Source organism: Platichthys flesus, chromosome 7 (genome assembly GCF_949316205.1).
Source record: "Platichthys flesus chromosome 7, fPlaFle2.1, whole genome shotgun sequence".
NCBI lineage: Eukaryota > Metazoa > Chordata > Actinopteri > Pleuronectiformes > Pleuronectidae > Platichthys > Platichthys flesus.
Window position 1 is genome coordinate 16,772,809 of NC_084951.1, and position 27,869 is coordinate 16,800,677.

The 27,869-nt window shown below is 42.0% G+C and overlaps 1 protein-coding gene and 1 non-coding gene across 2 annotated transcripts; one reads left to right on the plus strand and one right to left on the minus strand.

The window, feature by feature from the left end:
* The first annotated feature begins 1,470 nt into the window (after positions 1-1,470).
* Positions 1,471-26,727, plus strand: fkbpl (FKBP prolyl isomerase like). The gene is made up of 4 exons (XM_062392869.1): positions 1,471-1,610; positions 2,463-2,627; positions 2,755-3,035; positions 25,872-26,727. Exons 2-4 carry the CDS (start codon positions 2,465-2,467, stop codon positions 26,541-26,543), a joined length of 1,116 nt encoding a protein of 371 aa, XP_062248853.1. The 5' UTR covers positions 1,471-1,610; positions 2,463-2,464; the 3' UTR covers positions 26,544-26,727.
* A 554-nt stretch (positions 26,728-27,281) lies between these two features.
* Positions 27,282-27,354, minus strand: trnaf-gaa (transfer RNA phenylalanine (anticodon GAA)). Its single transcript has one exon. It is a non-coding gene; the product is annotated as a tRNA-Phe (tRNA).
* Positions 27,355-27,869: the final 515 nt, after the last annotated feature.

The window sequence follows — 27,869 nt, forward strand, 5'->3', positions numbered from 1 at the left end:
TCCTCAAATGCAAAGGTGAAGTATTGATGAAGATTTCAATAAAAAATCTCACAAGAGTCATATATTTGCAGGGTTTACAGTATATTCATCACTATAACGTGACCAAGATTATGTATTTATTTATTTAATATTCATCCTTTACAAATCTCTCCAAGTGTGGATTTACACAAATAATTAATAATTAGACTTTTTGGCCAAACATGTTCTTTCATAAATCAACAGTGTTACTTACACAAGTTTATTTATTTCAGCGGAGTAAAACACAGTTGAGCCATTTAGCTTAATTACTTAATATTTTAATAAAAAATAAAAGTTCTTGTTTTGTATTCATATTTGACATTCATGTGTGAACTGTGTATGTTGAAAAAACTGTTTGCTGCAAGAATTATGTTGCACATGCTGCAAAGTTGCTAGAGGTTAGTTACATTTCTAAAAAGACCAGAAATTGCGTTACATCACATAGCTTGTAATATTACACTGCACATGATATGCACAATATAATCAGTACTGAACCTATCCAAGTGATCTCATATTGATGAGGAGAGAGCGACCCCTACTGGAAGGTTACCTCATAACGTCTTTTTTTTTAACCAAGCTTTAAATTACATATTTTTCCTTTTGTTTAATCACTTGGTCAATTCTCTTTTAAATTTCTTATCATAAAGAAGTATTTAGCACTATGGCTCAAACTTACAAACGTGTATGGTTCTCGTTATCCAGTTGAGCAATGTCATTAGTGTAGCGAGTTTATTACTTTGTCTCCTTCTCATCAAGGGTCCAAAACAGGCCCATATAAAAGGACAGATTGCATCTAAAATGACCTTTTCCTCTTCCTCTTTTGTCTCACACACACACACACACACACAGTCATACACAAACACACACACACACGTTGGTTGGTTGGTATTTCTCTGTTGGGCCTAATGGTTTCCAGTGCTGAAAAGAAAGAGCCCTAACTCATACTGACAGGACAGATTTAACACACAAGACTTAATCATGAGTGATACAAGTCAAAGGCCAATACAGAGGCAGAGATGCATACTGCTTGTGTGTGTGTGTGTGTGTGTGTGTGTGTGTGTGTGAGAGCGAGAGAGAGAGAGAGAGTGAAGCTTTACTACGTTTTGTATATGCTATATATATATTGCATTAAACTTCATTTACCCATGCATTCTTTTTTACTAATTTTGAATGCATAAGAATTTGTCAAAATTGACTTTTTCTTGCACAAAGGGGACTTTCATTAATTGTGTTATTTACTATTATTTATAATATAGGAGTAAGGCTCTTGTTTTAGGAACACATCAATACAAGTGCTCTACTGTAACCTCTGTTAGCTTTGTTTCTAAACAGTTCCTTAAAGTGTGTGTCTACTTTTTGTATTGTCAAGACATGCTGCATAATATATTTACGATGTGTTGTAAATCACTGTAACCTGTAAACTGTAAAGTGCGTTTAACCTCCGGTACAGTAGGCGGCGCTACTGCCCCCACGAGCCGGATAACAAGGAGGAAGAAGAGTACCACTGTTTTATTTATTCTCTGTCAGCTTCATAGTTTATCGGTTTCTTATCGATGGGATAAAATATTATTCATGTTAGACTTATAACCGAGGTAAGTGAGATTAATTTAAATTACACGTGACACGGAACTATCGCTCGTGCTATGTAGAGTAGTGAAATTCAGTCAGGGTCTTTGGTTTGGCTCGTTAGCTTCATGATGCTAATGCTACTCTGTGTTGTTGTTAAGCAGCAGCGTGTGAGTTGATACTCTCAGTAAAATTCAACACAACGTGATCCTTTATGTGTTGTTACAGCTGCTGTCGTTCAATGCAGATAAGTCACGTCCCATTGTTTACTGCTGGTTAACGTTCATGGAAGATATCAACTAGTGATAACGTTGCAATGTAGAAATATAGGACTATTAAAACAGCCTCAGGCATTTTTGTGTTCGTCAACTCTTTGCTGCAGCTCTAGTTGTGAAACACCGTTTAGTCTAGACAGAGGTCACTAAACCCTCGTCTGGAATTGAACTGTCTGTGGTGAACATCCCAAATAAGTCCCCCATGACGTATGCCTTTATTAGACACGTATACACACAGTGATTGTTTTCATTTTGTTAAAGAAGATTATGATGTGTAAATGTTTTCATCAAAGCTGTTTGAAGAAGTGTTTATTCAACGGTGTAATCTCTCTAGAGGATGTGGTTTGTAGTGCATGTTGACGTCTGTTTTGAATATAAACAGTCAGATATTCAATGAGATGGACAAAGTAATCGTAATACCGGTCAGTAGAATGCAATACAGTCAAACATCAGCACAAACTACAGCCTTCAGAATTCCAATTAAGTTAAACAGACACTTAAATAAAACAGTTTCAACCCCCTTGCATCACAACTTTTGTGACATCTTTGAACATTGAAAATGGGCATTGAGGTGGATGTATGATTTTCTTTCTGTAAACCCAGCTATGGATCCAGTCCACCCTCTGGAAACCCTGCATGGTAATGTTGATCATGACAGTGGGGACGTTACCTCGTGGGTGTCGGTGTGTCCCGGAGGCCTCTGGAAAGTCCAGCAAAAGCCAGCATGCAAGAACAGTCTAACTGTATCAGATTCCGAAGATGGTAGATGTGTGTAACTTCTCTAACATTACTCCATTTCATCAGAATACATGATCAATTTTTCACGCCATATTTTTAGAAAAGTGTTTTTTTTAATTATCAAGTAATTTAAGTCAGTTGTCTCTGTCTCTTCTAGCAAGTTCATCCAGTCACTGTCCAAGGCTGGGTTCACTGTGTCGTGTTCGAGTGCGGCTCAAAGCAAACGTGGATGAGACAGAAACTCCGGACTCTGATGGGGTAGACGAGAAGCTGTCAGTCACTGAAGTCACTGAAGTGGTGGGAACCCCCTTCCCAAGGAGTCGGGACTCTGCACTGCAGCTTCCACTGGGGGACTGGACTACACTGAGGCTGGGGGAGGGCCAGTGTGATATTACAGAAGCATGTCTGGAGGGAATGAGAGCTGGAGAGAAATGTGAGGTAAGAGTGAAGAGAGTGAAGGAAATTCAAATTAAGTACTAGGGCTACGTTGTAGCACTTGCGGGCCCGAGCACCCGCACGTTGAAGCCTGTTGCGGTCGGTGGAGAGAGCGATCGATGACCAAGCGCACATCATCGATCGAGCATGCACTTCTCCACGTTGCATGCGTTTTGCGCTCTGCGGCAGTAGGTTTGCCAGTAGGTGGTCGCCATCACTATTATTACGCACAGACATATATATCTGTTCATGTAGGCGCTCTGATGTAGCGTGAGCAATTTTGTGTCAATTGGACAATGTTTCCGCAACTTAATTTTCACACTGATCAATAGGTGGCGCTATGATCCTGAACTAATATTCATATATGGAGCTGTTCTATTCAGGATTGTGATCATAGGTCAGTAGTTTGGAGCCGGTTGGATAATGCAGAGTGGATTAACAAAGTACTTCCTGTTTCCTGGCGAATCAGTAGGTGGCGCTATGACACTGAGGAAATATTGACACATAGAGCTGTTCAGGCTTGGACTCTGACCATGTGACAGAAGTTTTGTAGTGATAGGACAATGCACAGTGGAGTTATGATAACATCGTGTCCTTTGGCGAAGGAAAATCCTTCGCCGCACATCAATGTTTACACGGTTTGAGGAAACGTCACAATTCTGACCATGATCTAATGACTTGACTGATCTGATTTGAGCTGTATATTGTAAATCAGCCAGGAGCAGTTCATCAAAGTATAAAACATGTCACTTCCTGTAGCCACCAGGGGGCGCTGTAATTTCAAGTCATAATTTCTGTGTAGATGTCATCAGGATGGCACCCTTGTCTTACATGTCTAGTTTGGACTCGATTGGACAATGTATGTCCGAGATACAGAACCTCGTGTTTTGATGGCGTTTAATCAAACTCAAGACGCCACGCCACGGTCACACAGTGTGACGAAAGGTCAATCTCTTAATCACTTTTTATCTCCATCTTGTTGTGATGGAACTGATCTTAATTTGAAGTTAATCTGATGAAAGCCCTGGGACAAGTGCATCAAGTAAAAATGTGGAATATGGAAAAAAAATGGCCACTTAATCCAAAATGGCGGCCTCCCTGTTTGGTCAAGCATACCTATCCAAGATATTTTTTTGTTTGTTATGAAACGACACATGTCCCGATAGATTTGTATAAATGTCGGCCATCGTAGTGCCGGGGTTGCCCTATAGGGGGCGCTGGTCAGTTTTTTTGCCACGCCCATTTCTTAAAACCATATGAATATCTTCAGGGGGGGGCTGTTGTTACACACATGTAGTTTGAGAGAGATAGAATCATGAACACTGAAGTTACAGCAATTTCGTGTTTCACGGCGAGTTGATGAACTTTAATGCCACGCCATTCATATGGCGTTTGACGAAAAGTCACGGTAATCTTATGTCTTCATTGTCAATGTCTTGGGACCCATTTGATACAGTTTGACATGGTTGAGGTCAGTGGATGAGGAGAAATTCATCCAAGTGTAAGACAAGCAAAAAACAAGACATTTCCTGTTGCCACCAGGGGGCGCTGCGGTTTTAAGTCATCATTTATGCATAGATGTCATCAGGCGGGGACTATTGTCTTACATGTCTAGTTTGGACTTGATTGGAACATGTATGTCCGAGATACAGATGCCTGTGTTTTGATGGCGTGTAACCAATTTTTAACGCCATGCCACGGTCACACGGTGTGATAAAAAAAAAATCCCTCAATCATTTTTTATCTCCATCTTGTTGTGATGACACTCATCTGAATTTGAAGTTGATCTGATGAAAGCCCTGGGACAAGTACGTAAAAGTAAAAATGTGGGATATTGCCAAAATGGCCACTAAAAGCAAAATGGCGGACTTCCTGTTGCGTTTTTCATAATGCTCCATGAGACTTTTTTTCATGACTGGTCACGATACACCTATATCCAGATTTTGATGAAAATCCGTTATGTGGAAACCTAGGGGCTGGTTCCAGGGGGCGCTGTAGAGCCATTTTGCCACGCCCAATTCCAATTACTCCAGAATACTAAAATATCCGCAGACCTTGAATTTCCTGCAAAGTTTCATAACTTTTTGAGCATGTCTAGACCCTGAAAAAGCCCCCCAAAGGGAAATAATAATAACTAGGGCTACGTTGTAGCACTTGCGGGCCCGAGCACCCGCACGTTGAAGCCTGTTGCGGTCGGTGGAGAGAGCGATCGATGACCAAGCGCACATCATCGATCGAGCATGCACTTCTCCACGTTGCATGCGTTTTGCGCTCTGCGGCAGTAGGCTTGCCAGTAGATGGCGCCATCACTATTATTACGCACAGACATATATATCTGTTCATGTAGGCGCTCTGATGTAGCGTGAGCAATTTTGTGTCAATTGGACAATGTTAACACAACTTAATTTTCACACTGATCAGTAGGTGGCGCTATGACCCTGAACTAATATTTATATGTGGAGCTGTTCAGATCAGTATTGTGATCATAGGTCAGTAGTTTGGAGCCGGTTGGATAATGCAGAGTGGATTAACAAAGTACTTCCTGTTTCCTGGTGAATCAGTAGGTGGCGCTATGACACTGAGGAAATATTGACACATAGAGCTGTTCAGGCTTTTACTCTTATCATGTGACAGAAGTTTGGTAGTGATAGGACAATGCACAGTGGAGTTATGATAACATCGTGTCCTTTGGCGAAGGAAAATCCTTCGCCGCACATCAATGTTTACACGGTTTGAGGAAACGTCACAATTCTGACCATGATCTAATGACTTGACTGATCTGATTTGAGCTGTATATTGTAAATCAGCCAGGAGCAGTTCATCAAAGTATAAAACATGTCACTTCCTGTAGCCACCAGGGGGCGCTGTTATTTCAAGTCATAATTTCTGTGTAGATGTCATCAGGATGGCACCCTTGTCTTACATGTCTAGTTTGGACTCGATTGGACAATGTATGTCCGAGATACAGAACCTCGTGTTTTGATGGCGTTTAATCAAACTCAAGACGCCACGCCACGGTCACACGGTGTGACGAAAGGTCAATCTCTTAATCACTTTTTATCTCCATCTTGTTGTGATGGCACTGATCTTAATTTGAAGTTAATCTGATGAAAGCCCTGGGACAAGTGCATCAAGTAAAAATGTGGAATATGGAATAAAAATGGCCACTTAATCCAAAATGGCGGCCTCCCTGTTTGGTCAAGCATACCTATCCAAGATATTTTTTTGTTTGTTATGAAACGACACATGTCCCGATAGATTTGTATAAATGTCGGCCATCGTAGTGCCGTGGTTGCCCTATAGGGGGCGCTGGTCAGTTTTTTTGCCACGCCCATTTCTTAAAACCATATGAATATCTTCAGGGGGGGGCTGTTGTTACACACATGTAGTTTGAGAGAGATAGAATCATGAACACTGAAGTTACAGCAATTTCGTGTTTCACGGCGAGTTGATGAACTTTGATGCCACGCCATTCATATGGCGTTTGACGAAAAGTCACGGTAATCTTATGTCTTCATTGTCAATGTCTTGGGACCCATTTGATACAGTTTGACATGGTTGAGGTCAGTGGATGAGGAGAAATTCATCCAAGTGTAAGACAAGCAAAAAACAAGACATTTCCTGTTGCCACCAGGGGGCGCTAAGGTTTTAAGTCATCATTTATGCATAGATGTCATCAGGCGGGGACTTTTGTCTTACATGTCTAGTTTGGACTTGATTGGAACATGTATGTCCGAGATGCAGATGCCCGTGTTTTGATGGCGTGTAACCAATTTTTAACGCCATGCCATGGTCACACGGTGTGATAAAAAAAAAATCCCTCAATCATTTTTTATCTCCATCTTGTTGTGATGACACTCATCTGAATTTGAAGTTGATCTGATGAAAGCCCTGGGACAAGTACGTAAAAGTAAAAATGTGGGATATTGCCAAAATGGCCACTAAAAGCAAAATGGCGGACTTCCTGTTGCGTTTTTCATAATGCTCCATGAGACTTTTTTTCATGACTGGTCACGATACACCTATATCCAGATTTTGATGAAAATCCGTTATGTGGAAACCTAGGGGCTGGTTCCAGGGGGCGCTGTAGAGCCATTTTGCCACGCCCAATTCCAATTACTCCAGAATACTAAAATATCCGCAGACCTTGAATTTCCTGCAAAGTTTCATAACTTTTTGAGCATGTCTAGACCCTGAAAAAGCCCCCCAAAGGGAAATAATAATAACTAGGGCTACGTTGTAGCACTTGCGGGCCCGAGCACCCGCACGTTGAAGCTTGTTGCGGTCGGTGGAGAGAGCGATCGATGACCAAGCGCACATCATCGATCGAGCATGCACTTCTCCACGTTGCCTGCGTTTTGCGCTCTGCGGCAGTAGGTTTGCCAGTAGGTGGCGCCATCACTATTATTACGCACAGACATATAGATCTGTTCAAGTAGGCGCTCTGATGTAGCGTGAGAAATTTTGTGTCAATTGGACAATGTTTCCGCAACTTAATTTTCACACTGATCAATAGGTGGCGCTATGATCCTGAACTAATATTCATATATGGAGCTGTTCTATTCAGGATTGTGATCATAGGTCAGTAGTTTGGAGCCGGTTGGATAATGCAGAGTGGATTAACAAAGTACTTCCTGTTTCCTGGCGAATCAGTAGGTGGCGCTATGACACTGAGGAAATATTGACACATAGAGCTGTTCAGGCTTGTACTCTGACCATGTGACAGAAGTTTTGTAGTGATAGGACAATGCACAGTGGAGTTATGATAACATCGTGTCCTTTGGCGAAGGAAAATCCTTCGCCGCACATCAATGTTTACACGGTTTGAGGAAACGTCACAATTCTGACCATGATCTAATGACTTGACTGATCTGATTTGAGCTGTATATTGTAAATCAGCCAGGAGCAGTTCATCAAAGTATAAAACATGTCACTTCCTGTAGTCACCAGGGGGCGCTGTAATTTCAAGTCATAATTTCTGTGTAGATGTCATCAGGATGGCACCCTTGTCTTACATGTCTAGTTTGGACTCGATTGGACAATGTATGTCCGAGATACAGAACCTCGTGTTTTGATGGCGTTTAATCAAACTCAAGACGCCACGCCACGGTCACACGGTGTGACGAAAGGTCAATCTCTTAATCACTTTTTATCTCCATCTTGTTGTGATGGCACTGATCTTAATTTGAAGTTAATCTGATGAAAGCCCTGGGACAAGTGCATCAAGTAAAAATGTGGAATATGGAAAAAAAATGGCCACTTAATCCAAAATGGCGGCCTCCCTGTTTGGTCAAGCATACCTATCCAAGATATTTTTTTGTTTGTTATGAAACGACACATGTCCCGATAGATTTGTATAAATGTCGGCCATCGTAGTGCCGGGGTTGCCCTATAGGGGGCGCTGGTCAGTTTTTTTGCCACGCCCATTTCTTAAAACCATATGAATATCTTCAGGGGGGGGCTGTTGTTACACACATGTAGTTTGAGAGAGATAGAATCATGAACACTGAAGTTACAGCAATTTCGTGTTTCACGGCGAGTTGATGAACTTTAATGCCACGCCATTCATATGGCGTTTGACGAAAAGTCACGGTAATCTTATGTCTTCATTGTCAATGTCTTGGGACCCATTTGATACAGTTTGACATGGTTGAGGTCAGTGGATGAGGAGAAATTCATCCAAGTGTAAGACAAGCAAAAAACAAGACATTTCCTGTTGCCACCAGGGGGCGCTGCGGTTTTAAGTCATCATTTATGCATAGATGTCATCAGGCGGGGACTATTGTCTTACATGTCTAGTTTGGACTTGATTGGAACATGTATGTCCGAGATACAGATGCCCGTGTTTTGATGGCGTGTAACCAATTTTTAACGCCATGCCACGGTCACACGGTGTGATAAAAAAAAAATCCCTCAATCATTTTTTATCTCCATCTTGTTGTGATGACACTCATCTGAATTTGAAGTTGATCTGATGAAAGCCCTGGGACAAGTACGTAAAAGTAAAAATGTGGGATATTGCCAAAATGGCCACTAAAAGCAAAATGGCGGACTTCCTGTTGCGTTTTTCATAATGCTCCATGAGACTTTTGTTCATGACTGGTCACGATACACCTATATCCAGATTTTGATGAAAATCCGTTATGTGGAAACCTAGGGGCTGGTTCCAGGAGGCGCTGTAGAGCCATTTTGCCACGCCCAATTCCAATTACTCCAGAATACTAAAATATCCGCAGACCTTGAATTTCCTGCAAAGTTTCATAACTTTTTGAGCATGTCTAGACCCTGAAAAAGCCCCCCAAAGGGAAATAATAATAATAATAAAAATCCTTACAGATTCAATAGGGCCTCTCACCATTCGGTGCTCGGGCCCTAATAACTAGGGCTACGTTGTAGCACTTGCGGGCCCGAGCACCCGCACGTTGAAGCCTGTTGCGGTCGGTGGAGAGAGCGATCGATCACCAAGCGCACATCATCGATCGAGCATGCACTTCTCCACGTTGCATGCGTTTTGCGCTCTGCGGCAGTAGGTTTGCCAGTAGGTGGCGCCATCACTATTATTACGCACAGACATATATATCTGTTCATGTAGGCGCTCTGATGTAGCGTGAGCAATTTTGTGTCAATTGGACAATGTTTCCGCAACTTAATTTTCACACTGATCAATAGGTGGCGCTATGATCCTGAACTAATATTCATATATGGAGCTGTTCTATTCAGGATTGTGATCATAGGTCAGTAGTTTGGAGCTGGTTGGATAATGCAGAGTGGATTAACAAAGTACTTCCTGTTTCCTGGCGAATCAGTAGGTGGCGCTATGACACTGAGGAAATATTGACACATAGAGCTGTTCAGGCTTGGACTCTGACCATGTGACAGAAGTTTTGTAGTGATAGGACAATGCACAGTGGAGTTATGATAACATCGTGTCCTTTGGCGAAGGAAAATCCTTCGCCGCACATCAATGTTTACACGGTTTGAGGAAACGTCACAATTCTGACCATGATCTAATGACTTGACTGATCTGATTTGAGCTGTATATTGTAAATCAGCCAGGAGCAGTTCATCAAAGTATAAAACATGTCACTTCCTGTAGCCACCAGGGGGCGCTGTAATTTCAAGTCATAATTTCTGTGTAGATGTCATCAGGATGGCACCCTTGTCTTACATGTCTAGTTTGGACTCGATTGGACAATGTATGTCCGAGATACAGAACCTCGTGTTTTGATGGCGTTTAATCAAACTCAAGACGCCACGCCACGGTCACACGGTGTGACGAAAGGTCAATCTCTTAATCACTTTTTATCTCCATCTTGTTGTGATGGCACTGATCTTAATTTGAAGTTAATCTGATGAAAGCCCTGGGACAAGTGCATCAAGTAAAAATGTGGAATATGGAAAAAAAATGGCCACTTAATCCAAAATGGCGGCCTCCCTGTTTGGTCAAGCATACCTATCCAAGATATTTTTTTGTTTGTTATGAAACGACACATGTCCCGATAGATTTGTATAAATGTCAGCCATCGTAGTGCCGGGGTTGCCCTATAGGGGGCGCTGGTCAGTTTTTTTGCCACGCCCATTTCTTAAAACCATATGAATATCTTCAGGGGGGGGCTGTTGTTACACACATGTAGTTTGAGAGAGATAGAATCATGAACACTGACGTTACAGCAATTTCGTGTTTCACGGCGAGTTGATGAACTTTAATGCCACGCCATTCATATGGCGTTTGACGAAAAGTCACGGTAATCTTATGTCTTCATTGTCAATGTCTTGGGACCCATTTGATACAGTTTGACATGGTTGAGGTCAGTGGATGAGGAGGAATTCATCCAAGTGTAAGACAAGCAAAAAACAAGACATTTCCTGTTGCCACCAGGGGGCGCTGCGGTTTTAAGTCATCATTTATGCATAGATGTCATCAGGCGGGGACTATTGTCTTACATGTCTAGTTTGGACTTGATTGGAACATGTATGTCCGAGATACAGATGCCCGTGTTTTGATGGCGTGTAACCAATTTTTAACGCCATGCCACGGTCACACGGTGTGATAAAAAAAAAATCCCTCAATCATTTTTTATCTCCATCTTGTTGTGATGACACTCATCTGAATTTGAAGTTGATCTGATGAAAGCCCTGGGACAAGTACGTAAAAGTAAAAATGTGGGATATTGCCAAAATGGCCACTAAAAGCAAAATGGCGGACTTCCTGTTGTGTTTTTCATAATGCTCCATGAGACTTTTTTTCATGACTGGTCACGATACACCTATATCCAGATTTTGATGAAAATCCGTTATGTGGAAACCTAGGGGCTGGTTCCAGGGGGCGCTGTAGAGCCATTTTGCCACGCCCAATTCCAATTACTCCAGAATACTAAAATATCCGCAGACCTTGAATTTCCTGCAAAGTTTCATAACTTTTTGACCATGTCTAGACCCTGAAAAAGCCCCCCAAAGGGAAATAATAATAACTAGGGCTACGTTGTAGCACTTGCGGGCCCGAGCACCCGCACGTTGAAGCCTGTTGCGGTCGGTGGAGAGAGCGATCGATGACCAAGCGCACATCATCGATCGAGCATGCACTTCTCCACGTTGCATGCGTTTTGCGCTCTGCGGCAGTAGGTTTGCCAGTAGGTGGCGCCATCACTATTATTACGCACAGACATATAGATCTGTTCAAGTTGGCGCTCTGATGTAGCGTGAGAAATTTTGTGTCAATTGGACAATGTTAACACAACTTAATTTTCACACTGATCAGTAGGTGGCGCTATGACCCTGAACTAATATTCATATATGGAGCTGTTCTATTCAGGATTGTGATCATAGGTCAGTAGTTTGGAGCCGGTTGGATAATGCAGAGTGGATTAACAAAGTACTTCCTGTTTCCTGGCGAATCAGTAGGTGGCGCTATGACACTGAGGAAATATTGACACATAGAGCTGTTCAGGCTTGGACTCTGACCATGTGACAGAAGTTTTGTAATGATAGGACAATGCACAGTGGAGTTATGATAACATTGTGTCCTTTGGCGAAGGAAAATCCTTCGCCGCACATCAATGTTTACACGGTTTGAGGAAACGTCACAATTCTGACCATGATCTAATGACTTGACTGATCTGATTTGAGCTGTATATTGTAAATCAGCCAGGAGCAGTTCATCAAAGTATAAAACATGTCACTTCCTGTAGCCACCAGGGGGCGCTGTAATTTCAAGTCATAATTTCTGTGTAGATGTCATCAGGATGGCACCCTTGTCTTACATGTCTAGTTTGGACTCGATTGGACAATGTATGTCCGAGATACAGAACCTCGTGTTTTGATGGCGTTTAATCAAACTCAAGACGCCACGCCACGGTCACACGGTGTGACGAAAGGTCAATCTCTTAATCACTTTTTATCTCCATCTTGTTGTGATGGCACTGATCTTAATTTGAAGTTAATCTGATGAAAGCCCTGGGACAAGTGCATCAAGTAAAAATGTGGAATATGGAAAAAAAATGGCCATTTAATCCAAAATGGCGGCCTCCCTGTTTGGTCAAGCATACCTATCCAAGATATTTTTTTGTTTGTTATGAAACGACACATGTCCCGATAGATTTGTATAAATGTCGGCCATCGTAGTGCCGGGGTTGCCCTATAGGGGGCGCTGGTCAGATTTTTTGCCACGCCCATTTCTTAAAACCATATGAATATCTTCAGGGGGGGGCTGTTGTTACACACATGTAGTTTGAGAGAGATAGAATCATGAACACTGAAGTTACAGCAATTTCGTGTTTCACGGCGAGTTGATGAACTTTAATGCCACGCCATTCATATGGCGTTTGACGAAAAGTCACGGTAATCTTATGTCTTCATTGTCAATGTCTTGGGACCCATTTGATACAGTTTGACATGGTTGTGGTCAGTGGATGAGGAGAAATTCATCCAAGTGTAAGACAAGCAAAAAACAAGACATTTCCTGTTGCCACCAGGGGGCGCTGCGGTTTTAAGTCATCATTTATGCATAGATGTCATCAGGCGGGGACTATTGTCTTACATGTCTAGTTTGGACTTGATTGGAACATGTATGTCCGAGATACAGATGCCCGTGTTTTGATGGCGTGTAACCAATTTTTAACGCCATGCCACGGTCACACGGTGTGATAAAAAAAAAATCCCTCAATCATTTTTTATCTCCATCTTGTTGTGATGACACTCATCTGAATTTGAAGTTGATCTGATGAAAGCCCTGGGACAAGTACGTAAAAGTAAAAATGTGGGATATTGCCAAAATGGCCACTAAAAGCAAAATGGCGGACTTCCTGTTGCGTTTTTCATAATGCTCCATGAGACTTTTTTTCATGACTGGTCACGATACACCTATATCCAGATTTTGATGAAAATCCGTTATGTGGAAACCTAGGGGCTGGTTCCAGGGGGCGCTGTAGAGCCATTTTGCCACGCCCAATTCCAATTACTCCAGAATACTAAAATATCCGCAGACCTTGAATTTCCTGCAAAGTTTCATAACTTTTTGAGCATGTCTAGACCCTGAAAAAGCCCCCCAAAGGGAAATAATAATAATAACTAGGGCTACGTTGTAGCACTTGCGGGCCCGAGCACCCGCACGTTGAAGCCTGTTGCGGTCGGTGGAGAGAGCGATCGATGACCAAGCGCACATCATCGATCGAGCATGCACTTCTCCACTTTGCATGCGTTTTGCGCTCTGCGGCAGTAGGTTTGCCAGTAGGTGGCGCCATCACTATTATTACGCACAGACATATATATCTGTTCATGTAGGCGCTCTGATGTAGCGTGAGCAATTTTGTGTCAATTGGACAATGTTTCCGCAACTTAATTTTCACACTGATCAATAGGTGGCGCTATGATCCTGAACTAATATTCATATATGGAGCTGTTCTATTCAGGATTGTGATCATAGGTCAGTAGTTTGGAGCTGGTTGGATAATGCAGAGTGGATTAACAAAGTACTTCCTGTTTCCTGGCGAATCAGTAGGTGGCGCTATGACACTGAGGAAATATTGACACATAGAGCTGTTCAGGCTTGGACTCTGACCATGTGACAGAAGTTTTGTAGTGATAGGACAATGCACAGTGGAGTTATGATAACATCGTGTCCTTTGGCGAAGGAAAATCCTTCGCCGCACATCAATGTTTACACGGTTTGAGGAAACGTCACAATTCTGACCATGATCTAATGACTTGACTGATCTGATTTGAGCTGTATATTGTAAATCAGCCAGGAGCAGTTCATCAAAGTATAAAACATGTCACTTCCTGTAGCCACCAAGGGGCGCTGTAATTTCAAGTCATAATTTCTGTGTAGATGTCATCAGGATGGCACCCTTGTCTTACATGTCTAGTTTGGACTCGATTGGACAATGTATGTCCGAGATACAGAACCTCGTGTTTTGATGGCGTTTAATCAAACTCAAGACGCCACGCCACGGTCACACGGTGTGACGAAAGGTCAATCTCTTAATCACTTTTTATCTCCATCTTGTTGTGATGGCACTGATCTTAATTTGAAGTTAATCTGATGAAAGCCCTGGGACAAGTGCATCAAGTAAAAATGTGGAATGTGGAAAAAAAATGGCCACTTAATCCAAAATGGCGGCCTCCCTGTTTGGTCAAGCATACCTATCCAAGATATTTTTTTGTTTGTTATGAAACGACACATGTCCCGATAGATTTGTATAAATGTCAGCCATCGTAGTGCCGGGGTTGCCCTATAGGGGGCGCTGGTCAGTTTTTTTGCCACGCCCATTTCTTAAAACCATATGAATATCTTCAGGGGGGGGCTGTTGTTACACACATGTAGTTTGAGAGAGATAGAATCATGAACACTGACGTTACAGCAATTTCTTGTTTCACGGCGAGTTGATGAACTTTAATGCCACGCCATTCATATGGCGTTTGACGAAAAGTCACGGTAATCTTATGTCTTCATTGTCAATGTCTTGGGACCCATTTGATACAGTTTGACATGGTTGAGGTCAGTGGATGAGGAGGAATTCATCCAAGTGTAAGACAAGCAAAAAACAAGACATTTCCTGTTGCCACCAGGGGGCGCTGCGGTTTTAAGTCATCATTTATGCATAGATGTCATCAGGCGGGGACTATTGTCTTACATGTCTAGTTTGGACTTGATTGGAACATGTATGTCCGAGATACAGATGCCCGTGTTTTGATGGCGTGTAACCAATTTTTAACGCCATGCCACGGTCACACGGTGTGATAAAAAAAAAATCCCTCAATCATTTTTTATCTCCATCTTGTTGTGATGACACTCATCTGAATTTGAAGTTGATCTGATGAAAGCCCTGGGACAAGTACGTAAAAGTAAAAATGTGGGATATTGCCAAAATGGCCACTAAAAGCAAAATGGCGGACTTCCTGTTGTGTTTTTCATAATGCTCCATGAGACTTTTTTTCATGACTGGTCACGATACACCTATATCCAGATTTTGATGAAAATCTGTTATGTGGAAACCTAGGGGCTGGTTCCAGGGGGCGCTGTAGAGCCATTTTGCCACGCCCAATTCCAATTACTCCAGAATACTAAAATATCCGCAGACCTTGAATTTCCTGCAAAGTTTCATAACTTTTTGAGCATGTCTAGACCCTGAAAAAGCCCCCCAAAGGGAAATAATAATAATAATAAAAATCCTTACAGATTCAATAGGGCCTCTCACCATTCGGTGCTCGGGCCCTAATAATAATAAAAATCCTTACAGATTCAATAGGGCCTCTCACCATTCGGTGCTCGGGCCCTAATAATAAAAATCCTTACAGATTCAATAGGGCCTCTCACCATTCGGTGCTCGGGCCCTAATAAAAATCCTTACAGATTCAATAGGGCCTCTCACCATTCGGTGCTCGGGCCCTAATAACTAGGGCTACGTTGTAGCACTAACGGGCCCGAGCACAGGCAATTTCAAGTCTGTTGCGGTCGGGGAAGAGAGAACGTTCGATGACCAAGCGCTCGTCTCAGCGTTGCATGCATTTGCGCACTGCTGCGATATAAACGCTTCACTTCCTGTAGCCAGCAGGTGGCTCTATGATTTTAAGTCATGGTGTCTTTGTTGATGTCATCAGGTCGCGCTTCTTGTCTTACATGTGTAGTTTGAACTCGATTGGACCAAATATGTCCAAGATACAGAAGCTTGTGTTTTGATGGCGTTTAGTCACATTTTGACGCCTCGCTACGGTCACACGGTGTGGCGAAAAATTGATCTTTCAATAACTTTAGATCTCCATCTTGTTGTGATGACACTCGTCTAAATTTTCAGTTGATCTGATGAAAGCTCTCCAAGAAGTACTTGAAAATAAAAAACATGGAATATGGTCCAAAGAGAAAATGGCGGGGTTCCTGTTGCGTTTTTCAAATTGCTCCGAGCGCGTTTTTTGTGCATCTGGTGATGATACACAACTGTCTTCAATTTCGTGAGGATCAGTGAATTCTAAATGAGGTGTTTCTCCATAAATGAGGGGAAGCTCCGTTGGTTGCGCTGTTGAGCCATTTTGCCACGCCCATTCTTTAAAACCATCTGAATATCTTCAAGGGAGGGGGGCTGATGATACACACATGTAGTTTGAGGGAGATGGACCCATGAACACGGAAGTTAAAGCGTTTTCGTGTGTCATGGCGAGCTGATGTGACGCCCCGCCACAGTCAGACAGTGTGACGAAAAGTTGTTTCTTTGATAACTTTAGATCTCCATCTTGTTGTGATGACGCTCGTCTAAATTTTCAGTTGATGTGATGAAAGCTGTACGAGAAGTATATCAAAGTAAAAGATTATGGAATATGACCAAAATGGCCACGAAATCGAAAATGGCGTGCTTCCTGTTGCGTTTTTCATATTGCTCCGAGCGCGTTTTTTGTGCATCTGGTGATGATACACAACTGTCTTCAATTTCGTGCGGATCAGTGAATGCTAAATGAGGTGTTTCTCCGTAAATGAGGGAAAGCACCGTTGGTGGCGCTGTTGAGCCATTTTGCCACACCCATTTCCAAATACCCCAGATTACGTAAATTTTCACGAGGCCCATAATCTGCCCTATAGATGTTGAATGCATTCTGTAGTGAGAACACATTCAAGCACATGTCCTACACCTCCATGAGAGGGGGGAGGGGTGAGAAGGGGGAGGGATGAGAGGGGTGAAAGGGGGTGGGGTAAGATGGGGGCAGGTTGATCTGAGGAGGTCTGTTTTAGACAGAGTAAAAAGGTGCTGTTTTAAATTATCCTTGGGGTATTTTTACCAAAATATTTTACAGACATTTCATTAAGACCCCAAGGAACCATATCAACTGTGTTGAAATGGAAATAATATGTCCCCTTTAAAGCGAATATGTCCCCTTTAAGCGGTTTCGTGTGTCATGGTGAGCTGATTTGACGCCCCGCCACAGTCAGACGGTGTGTCGAAAAGTTGTTTCTTTGATAACTTTAGATCTCCATCTTGTTGTGATGCCACCCGTCTAAATTTTAAATTGATGTGATGAAAGCTCTCCGACAAATAAATCAAAGCGCACGATGTACAAAAACAAGACATTTCCTGATGCCACCAGGGGGCGCTTTCCTTTTAAGTCATGATTTCTAGGTAGATGTCTTCCGGTCGCGACTCTTGTCTTATATGTGTAGTTTGGAGTCGATTGGACAAAATATGTCTAAGTTACAGAAGCTTGCTTATATTGGCGTTTAGTCGAACTTTGAGACCTCACCACGGTCACACGGTGTGATGAAAGTTTAAATATTGATAACTTTAGATCTTCATCTTGTTTTGTAGAGTCTCATCTAATTTTTAAGTTGATCTGATGAAAGCTCTCCGAGTAGTACATAAAAACATAACACGTCTTAAAAACAAGACATTTCCTGTTGCCCCCAGGGGGCGCTGTGATTGTAAGTCACAATTTCTGCACCGATGTCTTCTGGTCGCGATTCTTGTCGTATGTGTCTAGTTTGGACTCAATTGGACAAAATATGTCTGAAATATGGAAGCTTGTGTTTTGATGGCGTTTCATCAAACTTTAACGCCACACCACGGTCAGACGGTTTTGCTAAAACGTAATCCTTCAATAACTTTAGATCTCCAATTTGTTGTGATGACGATCGTCTAAATTTGAAGTTGATCTGATGAAAGCTGTACGACAAGTACATCAAAGAAAAAATATGGAATATGACCGAAATGGCCACTAAAGTCAAACTGGCGGGCTTCCTGCTGCGTTATTCATAATGCACTGATGGACTTTTTTGTGCATCTTGTCATGAGACACAATAGTCTATGTTTTTTTTGAGGATCGGTGAATGCTAAATGAGGGGCTTTTCCGTAGGTGGCGCTCTTGAGCCATTTTGCCACGCCCTTTTCAAAATACTTCAGAAAACGTAAACTTGCGCACATTTGTAATTTACTGTACACTTTAGAAACTTTTTGAGCACGTTAAAGCCCTCAAAAAGCCAATTCACTGAGCGAAGAAAAATAATAATAACTAGGGCTACGTTGTAGCACTTGCGGGCCCGAGCACCCGCACGTTGAAGCCTGTTGCGGTCGGTGGAGAGAGCGATCGATGACCAAGCGCACATCATCGATCGAGCATGCACTTCTCCACGTTGCATGCGTTTTGCGCTCTGCGGCAGTAGGTTTGCCAGTAGGTGGCGCCATCACTATTATTACGCACAGACATATAGATCTGTTCAAGTAGGCGCTCTGATGTAGCGTGAGAAATTTTGTGTCAATTGGACAATGTTTCCGCAACTTAATTTTCACACTGATGAATAGGTGGCGCTATGATCCTGAACTAATATTCATATATGGAGCTGTTCAGATCAGTATTGTGATCATAGGTCAGTAGTTTGGAGCCGGTTGGATAATGCAGAGTGGATTAACAAAGTACTTCCTGTTTCCTGGCGAATCAGTAGGTGGCGCTATGACACTGAGGAAATATTGACACATAGAGCTGTTCAGGCTTGGACTCTGACCATGTGACAGAAGTTTTGTAGTGATAGGACAATGCACAGTGGAGTTATGATAACATCGTGTCCTTTGGCGAAGGAAAATCCTTCGCCGCACATCAATGTTTACACGGTTTGAGGAAACGTCACAATTCTGACCATGATCTAATGACTTGACTGAGCTGATTTGAGCTGTAAATTGTAAATCAGCCAGGAGCAGTTCATCAAAGTATAAAACATGTCACTTCATGTTGCCACCAGGGGGCGCTGTGATTTCAAGTCATAATTTCTGTGTAGATGTCATCAGGATGGCACCCTTGTCTTACATGTCTAGTTTGGACGCGATTGGACAATGTATGTCCGAGATACAGAACCTTGTGTTTTGATGGCGTTTAATCAAACTCAAGACGCCACGCCACGGTCACACGGTGTGACGAAAGGTCAATCTCTTAATCACTTTTTATCTCCATCTTGTTGTGATGGCACTGATCTTAATTTGAAGTTAATCTGATGAAAGCCCTGGGACAAGTGCATCAAGTAAAAATGTGGAATATGGAAAAAAAATGGCCACTTAATCCAAAATGGCGGCCTCCCTGTTTGGTCAAGCATACCTATCCAAGATATTTTTTTGTTTGTTATGAAACGACACATGTCCCGATAGATTTGTATAAATGTCGGCCATTGTAGTGCCGGGGTTGCCCTATAGGGGGCGCTGGTCAGTTTTTTTGCCACGCCCATTTCTTAAAACCATATGAATATCTTCAGGGGGGGGCTGTTGTTACACACATGTAGTTTGAGAGAGATAGAATCATGAACACTGAAGTTACAGCAATTTCGTGTTTCACGGCGAGTTGATGAACTTTAATGCCACGCCATTCATATGGCGTTTGACGAAAAGTCACGGTAATCTTATGTCTTCATTGTCAATGTCTTGGGACCCATTTGATACAGTTTGACATGGTTGAGGTCAGTGGATGAGGAGAAATTCATCCAAGTGTAAGACAAGCAAAAAACAAGACATTTCCTGTTGCCACCAGGGGGCGCTGCGGTTTTAAGTCATCATTTATGCATAGATGTCATCAGGCGGGGACTATTGTCTTACATGTCTAGTTTGGACTTGATTGGAACATGTATGTCCGAGATACAGATGCCCGTGTTTTGATGGCGTGTAACCAATTTTTAACGCCATGCCACGGTCACACGGTGTGATAAAAAAAAAATCCCTCAATCATTTTTTATCTCCATCTTGTTGTGATGACACTCATCTGAATTTGAAGTTGATCTGATGAAAGCCCTGGGACAAGTACGTAAAAGTAAAAATGTGGGATATTGCCAAAATGGCCACTAAAAGCAAAATGGCGGACTTCCTGTTGCGTTTTTCAAAATGCTCCATGAGACTTTTTTTCATGACTGGTCACGATACACCTATATCCAGATTTTGATGAAAATCCGTTATGTGGAAACCTAGGGGCTGGTTCCAGGGGGCGCTGTAGAGCCATTTTGCCACGCCCAATTCCAATTACTCCAGAATACTAAAATATCCGCAGACCTTGAATTTCCTGCAAAGTTTCATAACTTTTTGAGCATGTCTAGACCCTGAAAAAGCCCCCTAAAGGGAAATAATAATAATAATAATAATAATAATAATAATAATAATAAAAATCCTTACAGATTCAATAGGGCCTCTCACCATTCGGTGCTCGGGCCCTAACTAGGGCTACGTTGTAGCACTAACGGGCCCGAGCACAGGCAATTTCAAGTCTGTTGCGGTCGGGGAAGAGAGAACGTTCGATGACCAAGCGCTCGTCTCCACATTGCCTGCGTTTGCCCTGTGCGGCAAGGAAGATCGCTCCACTTCTTCTGGCCAGCCGCTGGTGCTGAACTAGAGGTAAGTAACCTTGAAACTATCCAACATAACCTATTGCTTTATCTATCATCATATGCTTACATGCCTCAAGTTTTTTGTAATATGTAATTGTTATAAAAGTTACCGTTTATTTATCACGTCTAATGAACAGATTGAAGCAAGATAACTCGACAGTCTTGTTTTGGTTGTGACATTATTTTTTTTAATGAGTTACTATCAATACGCTACACGTGTACATTTCATGTGATAGTAACTGTTTCACCAATATTCTGATACAGGATGGTATATCCGCCATTACTATTTTCACATCGTTTATTTAGTCTGTCATGGAGTTGTAGAGTGAATTAGACAGTAGTGATAACATTATAATGTCCACACATCAGTGTTGTAAACACTTCTCCAATTAATTATATAATTATGTTTTCACACTGAGGGAAGTGGAGAGACTTGATGTGGACTGTTATCAACAGCTCTGTGGGAGATCATCACCTTGAATATTACAGATGAGGTAGAAAGACATTTTATCTATGTGTACAATGTTGTATTTCTTTGTCACGTTTTATCAAAAGCGATTTAAAGTATGTGCATTTAACCATTAGGATACAAACCCAGACCCTAGTACATCGGTTCTAGCTGAAATAAGTAGTGCTTCATAAACAACACAAAACATTCATAACAGTACGCTTCTGCTCCTCATTAATGCAGCTCCTGATGTCCCCAGCAGCAACATGGTGGAGATCTGCAGCTTCATGCTGGTCAACTGGAAGACAACTGATTAAGATTAAAAGATTAAGATTAAAATCCATGTATTCATCCAAAACACATGCACAGACATGCAAAGGCACACTCATGCAGGTAGGGACATTTAATCGCTGCTTTTTACCCATCTGGTGCAGGACACACAGAGCAGTGAGCGACCATGTACGGCACTCGGGGGAGCAGATGTTGGGGGAGTGAGGTGCCTTGCTCATGGGCACTAGAGAGGGTAGGGAGACTCTTGGATTTTTGGACAGATCAATCCAGGTGCGACTTTTGTTGTCTCTCCATGGAGTCGAACCAAAGACGAACCAGAGACCTTCTCTGCCCATAGTCCAAGTTTCTGCCACTCGACCACCGCCTCTCCTCATGCATCATCAAACTAGTAATCTACACATCACTCCATGCGTTGCTCCCTTAACTACAGATGGCCTGCGAATGTCATGGAGTTTTACAGTGAATTAGACAGTTTAGGTATGATTTTAATCTCCACACATCAGTGTTGTAAACAGTTCTCAAATTAATTATAGAATTATGTTTTCACACTGAGAGAAGTGGAAAGACTTGATTTGGACTGTTATCAATAGGTCTGTGGGAGATTATCACCTTGAATAGTACTGATGAGGTAGAAAGACATTTTATGTATTTGTACAATGTTGTATTTCTTTCAGCACTTTTATCAGAAGGGACTTAAAATATGTACATTTCACCATGAGGATATAAACCAAGACCACAGTACAACAGTTCTATCTGAAATCTGTTGTGCTTTATACACAACACAAAACATTCTTTAACAGTGCGTTTTTTCTCTTCATAGATGAAGAACTGCAGCACCTGATGTCCTCAGCAGCAACATGGTGGAGATCTGATTTGATACACTTTAGATAAGAACCCAGTGTTTTATATTTCTGCTTTGCCATAAGAGACAGAACATGGTCATCACAGCTGTGTCCTTCAGGCTCGTCTGTCCCTAATAAAATGATAGGAAACATGAAAGTGATCGTCATTATTGTGGAGGAAGAGTTACATATGAACAAAGTGTGTAATCTTATTTTCTGTGGATATTCAACTGTGTATTTGAATATGCTTTTGGATTAAAACGTGCACTACCATGACAATGAATGTTTTTAATGGAGCTATTTCACATTAAAAGTATTGCATTATAATTTAATACATTATGTATTATGTGCAATACTTTGATTGTTTTTAAGTAATGAAATCAGGTCTGTACCTGGAGTCAGTGTTCAGTCTGGTTGGATTCAAGTTGTGTGTCAAGTTGGACCTTCTAGAGGAACATGAAACCAATACACAGATATGTAAAGTCATACATGGGCCAGGTTAAGTAATTAACAGACTTTTAAATGGTAAAAATAAAATATTAGTTCAAAGTTAATCAGAGCATAATCATTTCAGATTAGGAAATAGGTAGTGCATATAAACCCACAACTCTGTATGACACTGTCTGTTCTAGTAAAGTTACAAGGCTATGACTTACTCATATTTAACAAAAGAATTCAGTGAAGTCTGTCTGAGATTAACGATTTAAATACTGAAGGTGGGAGACACGGTTATTTTTCACTGTAACACGTGACAGGACATCAACACCGTGACTCTGAATAAAGAGCCTTAAAAGACGTAGTGCTCCTTTGAACAGCTGCTCTTACAATGTGTAGCAAGTGCTAAATCTCCATTAGTATAATAGTAACAAAAATCACCCTTTACATAATTGAACATATATTTTCCATGTGAACCCCTTTAACACAGTTCAATTCAGGAGCAAAATATAATTTATACAGTATTTATTAGAGCTAGTATTAGTAAACAGATCAAACAAATGCAGTACAACACATCACACATCCACAGTGTCTCTTTTGCTTATCATCACAGTCAGTCAGAAGTGTCCGTTTAACTTACGTAGCAGTTGAGAGATGCTTCGTTGGAGGTAGCAGGAGCTAGCTCATAGCCAGTGCTGCTGTTGAGAGCGGCAGAGTTCACACAGGAAAAGACACGACGGACGGGGGAAAAAAGCTTTGAGTCCCACACTCTAACCTGCTGAGCGAACAACGTCCACAGTGACTCCGCCGCCGTCCTCTCATCCAGACTCGCCAACCGTTCTCCGGTTCTTCGTGATACACAGCTCCGCAGCTTGTGACGACGTAACTCATGAGGCGTTCACTTGCAGCTGTGTTAAATGCAGCTTCGTTTGTCATGGCGAGTTGAAGAAGTCTGCTGCAAAGCTATGAATAATCCGCATGATGAAAACTCACAGCAATGTTATGCCTACATTATCAATATATTGAGACCCATGTGACACAGTTTGACATGGTTTAGCAAAGTGAATGAGGAGAAATACATCCAAGTGTGAGACGTAACAAACCGAAAGCGGTCTCATGCTGCGTTCAGGGTAACTCTGTTAAAATGGGTTTCATAGGTCATGATGAGCTGATGAACTTTGATGCCACGCCATTAACAATCTGCATGATGAAAAGTCACAATAATGTTATGCCTACATTATCAATATCTTGAGACCAATTTGACACAGTTTGACATGGTTTAGTAAAGTGGCTGGAGGGAAATACATCAAAGAGTAAGATGACCAAAACAAGACATTTCCTGATGCCACCAGGGGGCGCTTTCCTTTTAAGTCATGATTTCTAGGTAGATGTCTTCCGGTCGCGACTCTTGTCTTATATGTGTAGTTTGGAGTCGATTGGACAAAATATGTCTAAGTTACAGAAGCTCGCTTATATTGGCGTTTAGTCGAACTTTGAGACCTCACCACGGTCACACGGTATGATGAAAAGTTTAAATTCTGATAACTTTAGATCTTCATCTTGTTTTGTAGAGTCTCATCTAATTTTTAAGTTGATCTGATGAAAGCTGTCTGAGTAGTACATAAAAACATAACACGTACCAAAATAAGACATTTCGCGTTACCACCAGGGGGCGCTGTGATTGTAAGTCACAATTTCTGCACCCATGTCTTCTGGTGGCGACTCTTGTCGAATGTGTCTAGTTTGGACTCAATTGGACAAAATATGTCTGAAATATGGAAGCTTGTGTTTTGATGGCGTTTCATCAAACTTTAACGCCACACCACGGTCAGACGGTTTTGCTAAAACGTAATCCTTCAATAACTTTAGATCTCCAATTTGTTGTGATGACGATCGTCTAAATTTGAAGTTGATCTGATGAAAGCTGTACGACAAGTACATCAAAGAAAAAATATGGAATATGACCAAAATGGCCACTAAAGTCAAACTGGCGGGCTTCCTGTTGCGTTATTCATAATGCACTGATGGACTTTTTTGTGCATCTAGTCATGATACACAATAATCTTTGTTTTTTTTGAGGATCGGTGAATGCTAAATGAGGGGCTTTTCCGTAGGTGGCGCTCTTGAGCCATTTTGCCACGCCCTTTTCAAAATACTCCAGAATACGTAATTTTACGCCGCCTTCGAATTTACTGCAAACTCCTACAACTTTTTGAGCACATTAAAGCCCTCAAAAAGCCAATTCATTTAAGCTAAGAAAAATAATAATAATAATAATAATAATCATTTCAATTTCAATAGGGCCTCCCACCGATTTCGGTGCTCGGGCCCTAATAATAATCTTTTCAATTTCAATAGGTCCTCTCACCGATTTCGGTGCTCGGGCCCTAATAATAAAAATCCTTACAGATTCAATAGGGCCTCTCACCATTCGGTGCTCGGGCCCTAATAATCAAATATTTAACAAAATATATTCTGAATGTCACTTGAGTTAAATGTATGATTATAGATGCACCTAGTAGGTCTTGTTATAATGTGTTCATGCCAAAGTATGCTAACCAGTTCCCATGATTATATTAAGGATGTCCACTGGCATTCAAGACAGGTCAGCCTCAGAAGCAGGAGAAAAGCAGCTTTTTATGATTTAGTCATCTGACATGGAAGGACAGAAGTGGTGTTTTGAATCAAATGTTTGAAAACAAGAGGAAATTTGGAGCATGTCTGAGAGAAATATTATCCAAATGAGAAAATCTGAATTTTTTTGTTACCAGTTTGCCCCTGCTGCTTAACACAAGCTCATTGTTGTTTTTCCTACAAGCTGCAATCATAGAAATCTCTAGTTCTTTCTATATCAAGCTGAAAGGCTAAATGCCTAAAGCGTGGCATTGTACGTTGCATTGTCTTCTCATTTCTTTTTTTTCGAAGAATGTATAATTTAAATTCAAATGTAAAGTATACAGGTGGTCTTATCATCGTGTTTTACTACTCAGATACTGCTCTCTCCAGTTGGAAATGGACCAGATGTCTCTATTCCACAACCTGACGAGGGTCACCTTCCTATATGTGCCACAGTGGAACTCCAAGCTTTCACGCCAGGCATGGAATCCTGGGAGATGCCACCTGGGGGAAAATGGGAGTGGGTGAAGTCCCACAAGGGGAGGGGTGGTGCCAGATACAGGAGCGGGGATCTCTGGGGAGCTGCTGACAGCTACAGCCGAGCCCTCAAGCTCCTCATCGCTCTCTATGGCCCCGTCAGAGAGCAGGAGAAAAACGGACAAAAGCAAGACGTTTTGGCACTGGGAGATTCAAGCAATGGTGGTGAACCACAGCACCTTCCTTCAGTTCATGAGTTCAAGACGATCAAAGCAGAGCTCCACTCAAACCTGTCTTTGTGTCAGCTCAAACTGAGCCAGCCGGAGCGGGCGAGGGCCAGCGCTTCTAAAGCCACAGAGCTGGAACCAGGTGGTGCTAAAGCCTGGTACCGGCTGGGCCAGGCCTGCCAGATGGTGAATGAGGTCGAGGAGGCCAAGCGGGCATTCAGGAAGCTGCTGGAGCTACAGCCAGAATCTCCTGCTGCCTTAAAGGCCCTTAAGGACATAGCAAGTAAAGAGAAGGAGACAAATGCACAGCTGGGAGTGAGACTGAGCAAAATGTTCAGCTGAGGATCAAAGATGTTGAATTTGTCATCAGATATTATCAGAACAACAGTATCGTTTTCATCCGGGCTCACCTTGACCTGGAAATTCGTCTATAGCTACTTTGGAGATTAAAAGTCACTCTGTAGATGCTCGTTTTCATCCTAACGCTTTGCTGCTTTCACAAGTAAAAACCATGTGTCGAATAAAATGTATTCTGATGCAGTTTTTAAATCTACTCAAGTACAATACAGTCCTCCACTCATCTTTTCATGTTACTTTAAACTTCTACCGGCTACTCTTGGCAGCTGTAGTTACTAGTTTCTTAACATTTTCAAATTTTACAGGCAAAACAATGGTCGATATGTTTGTGAAGGCATCGCTGGGTAATTGTCTGGTCGTTTCTCACTATTTGCAAACATTTAGCTGCAACCTCACATAAATGATTAAAATTGTGTTTCTGCCGAAACCCCAGGGACTATTTTTCAGCAGAAGTGAGTGTTTTTACTTTTACTTTTTTCATCTTCCTGATTATGCTATCTTCTTTTACTACAGGAATTCAATTGATTATGTCACGGGGATCATATTTATTAATATTGTAGTATTGTAATCCTCGACTGCTGGACTGTAATGTTTGTGTTTGCAGTACCTGCAATAAGTCCTGGAAAATGTAAAGGTTGTGGTTCCTCTGCCTGGCCGCATGGTACCGCACCCGACCTACGGTTCCCGACTCGAACCACGCGCCGCGTTGTGTCAAAAAGCTCATGCCGAAACCCGGGATCGAACCAGGGACCTTTAGATCTTCAGTCTAACGCTCTCCCAACTGAGCTATTTCGGCGGATTGCTTGTAGTTATCTCCGTATTTTACAAATATATACATTAATGTATATATTTCTTACACGTGATAATATGGAGCAGATAACGACAAGCTCGGACAGAACAGAGGACAGTGTGTGGCAGTAGAGCTACGATAGAGTTCTTCCAGAATGTGCGTTAGGAGGCAGCAGCCATGAGGAGATTAGTTCATGTACACTGAGACTTACCATCCTGTTGTTATTTCATATGATGGTAAAACAGAGTGTCAGAGCGGCGAGAGGCTTGAGTCTCAGGATTTGTTGGTTTACAGTGAAATCCACATTTAAAAGCTGCGCGGCTAAAGGCCAAGTTATACTCGTGTTGCACGGACGCACGCAAGACACGCAACACGCCTCAACGTCACCCTCCCACCTATCAGGATATAATGCACACAACACAGAGAGAGATGATCACTCGATAAAGATCGAATACCTGATCACAGGACAGTGGGAGCTGAGAGGAGCTCAAATTTGTCTACAGGTAGCCGTGATCAATAAC

Coding starts and splice junctions, on each gene's coding strand:
- fkbpl (XM_062392869.1), top strand. CDS start 2,465: ATGGATCCAGTCCACCCTCTGGAAACCCTGCATGGTAATGTTGATCAT. Junction 2,628..2,754: donor AGATTCCGAAGATGGTAGAT/GTGTGTAACTTC, acceptor TGTCTCTTCTAG/CAAGTTCATCCAGTCACTGT. Junction 3,036..25,871: donor GAGCTGGAGAGAAATGTGAG/GTAAGAGTGAAG, acceptor TTTACTACTCAG/ATACTGCTCTCTCCAGTTGG.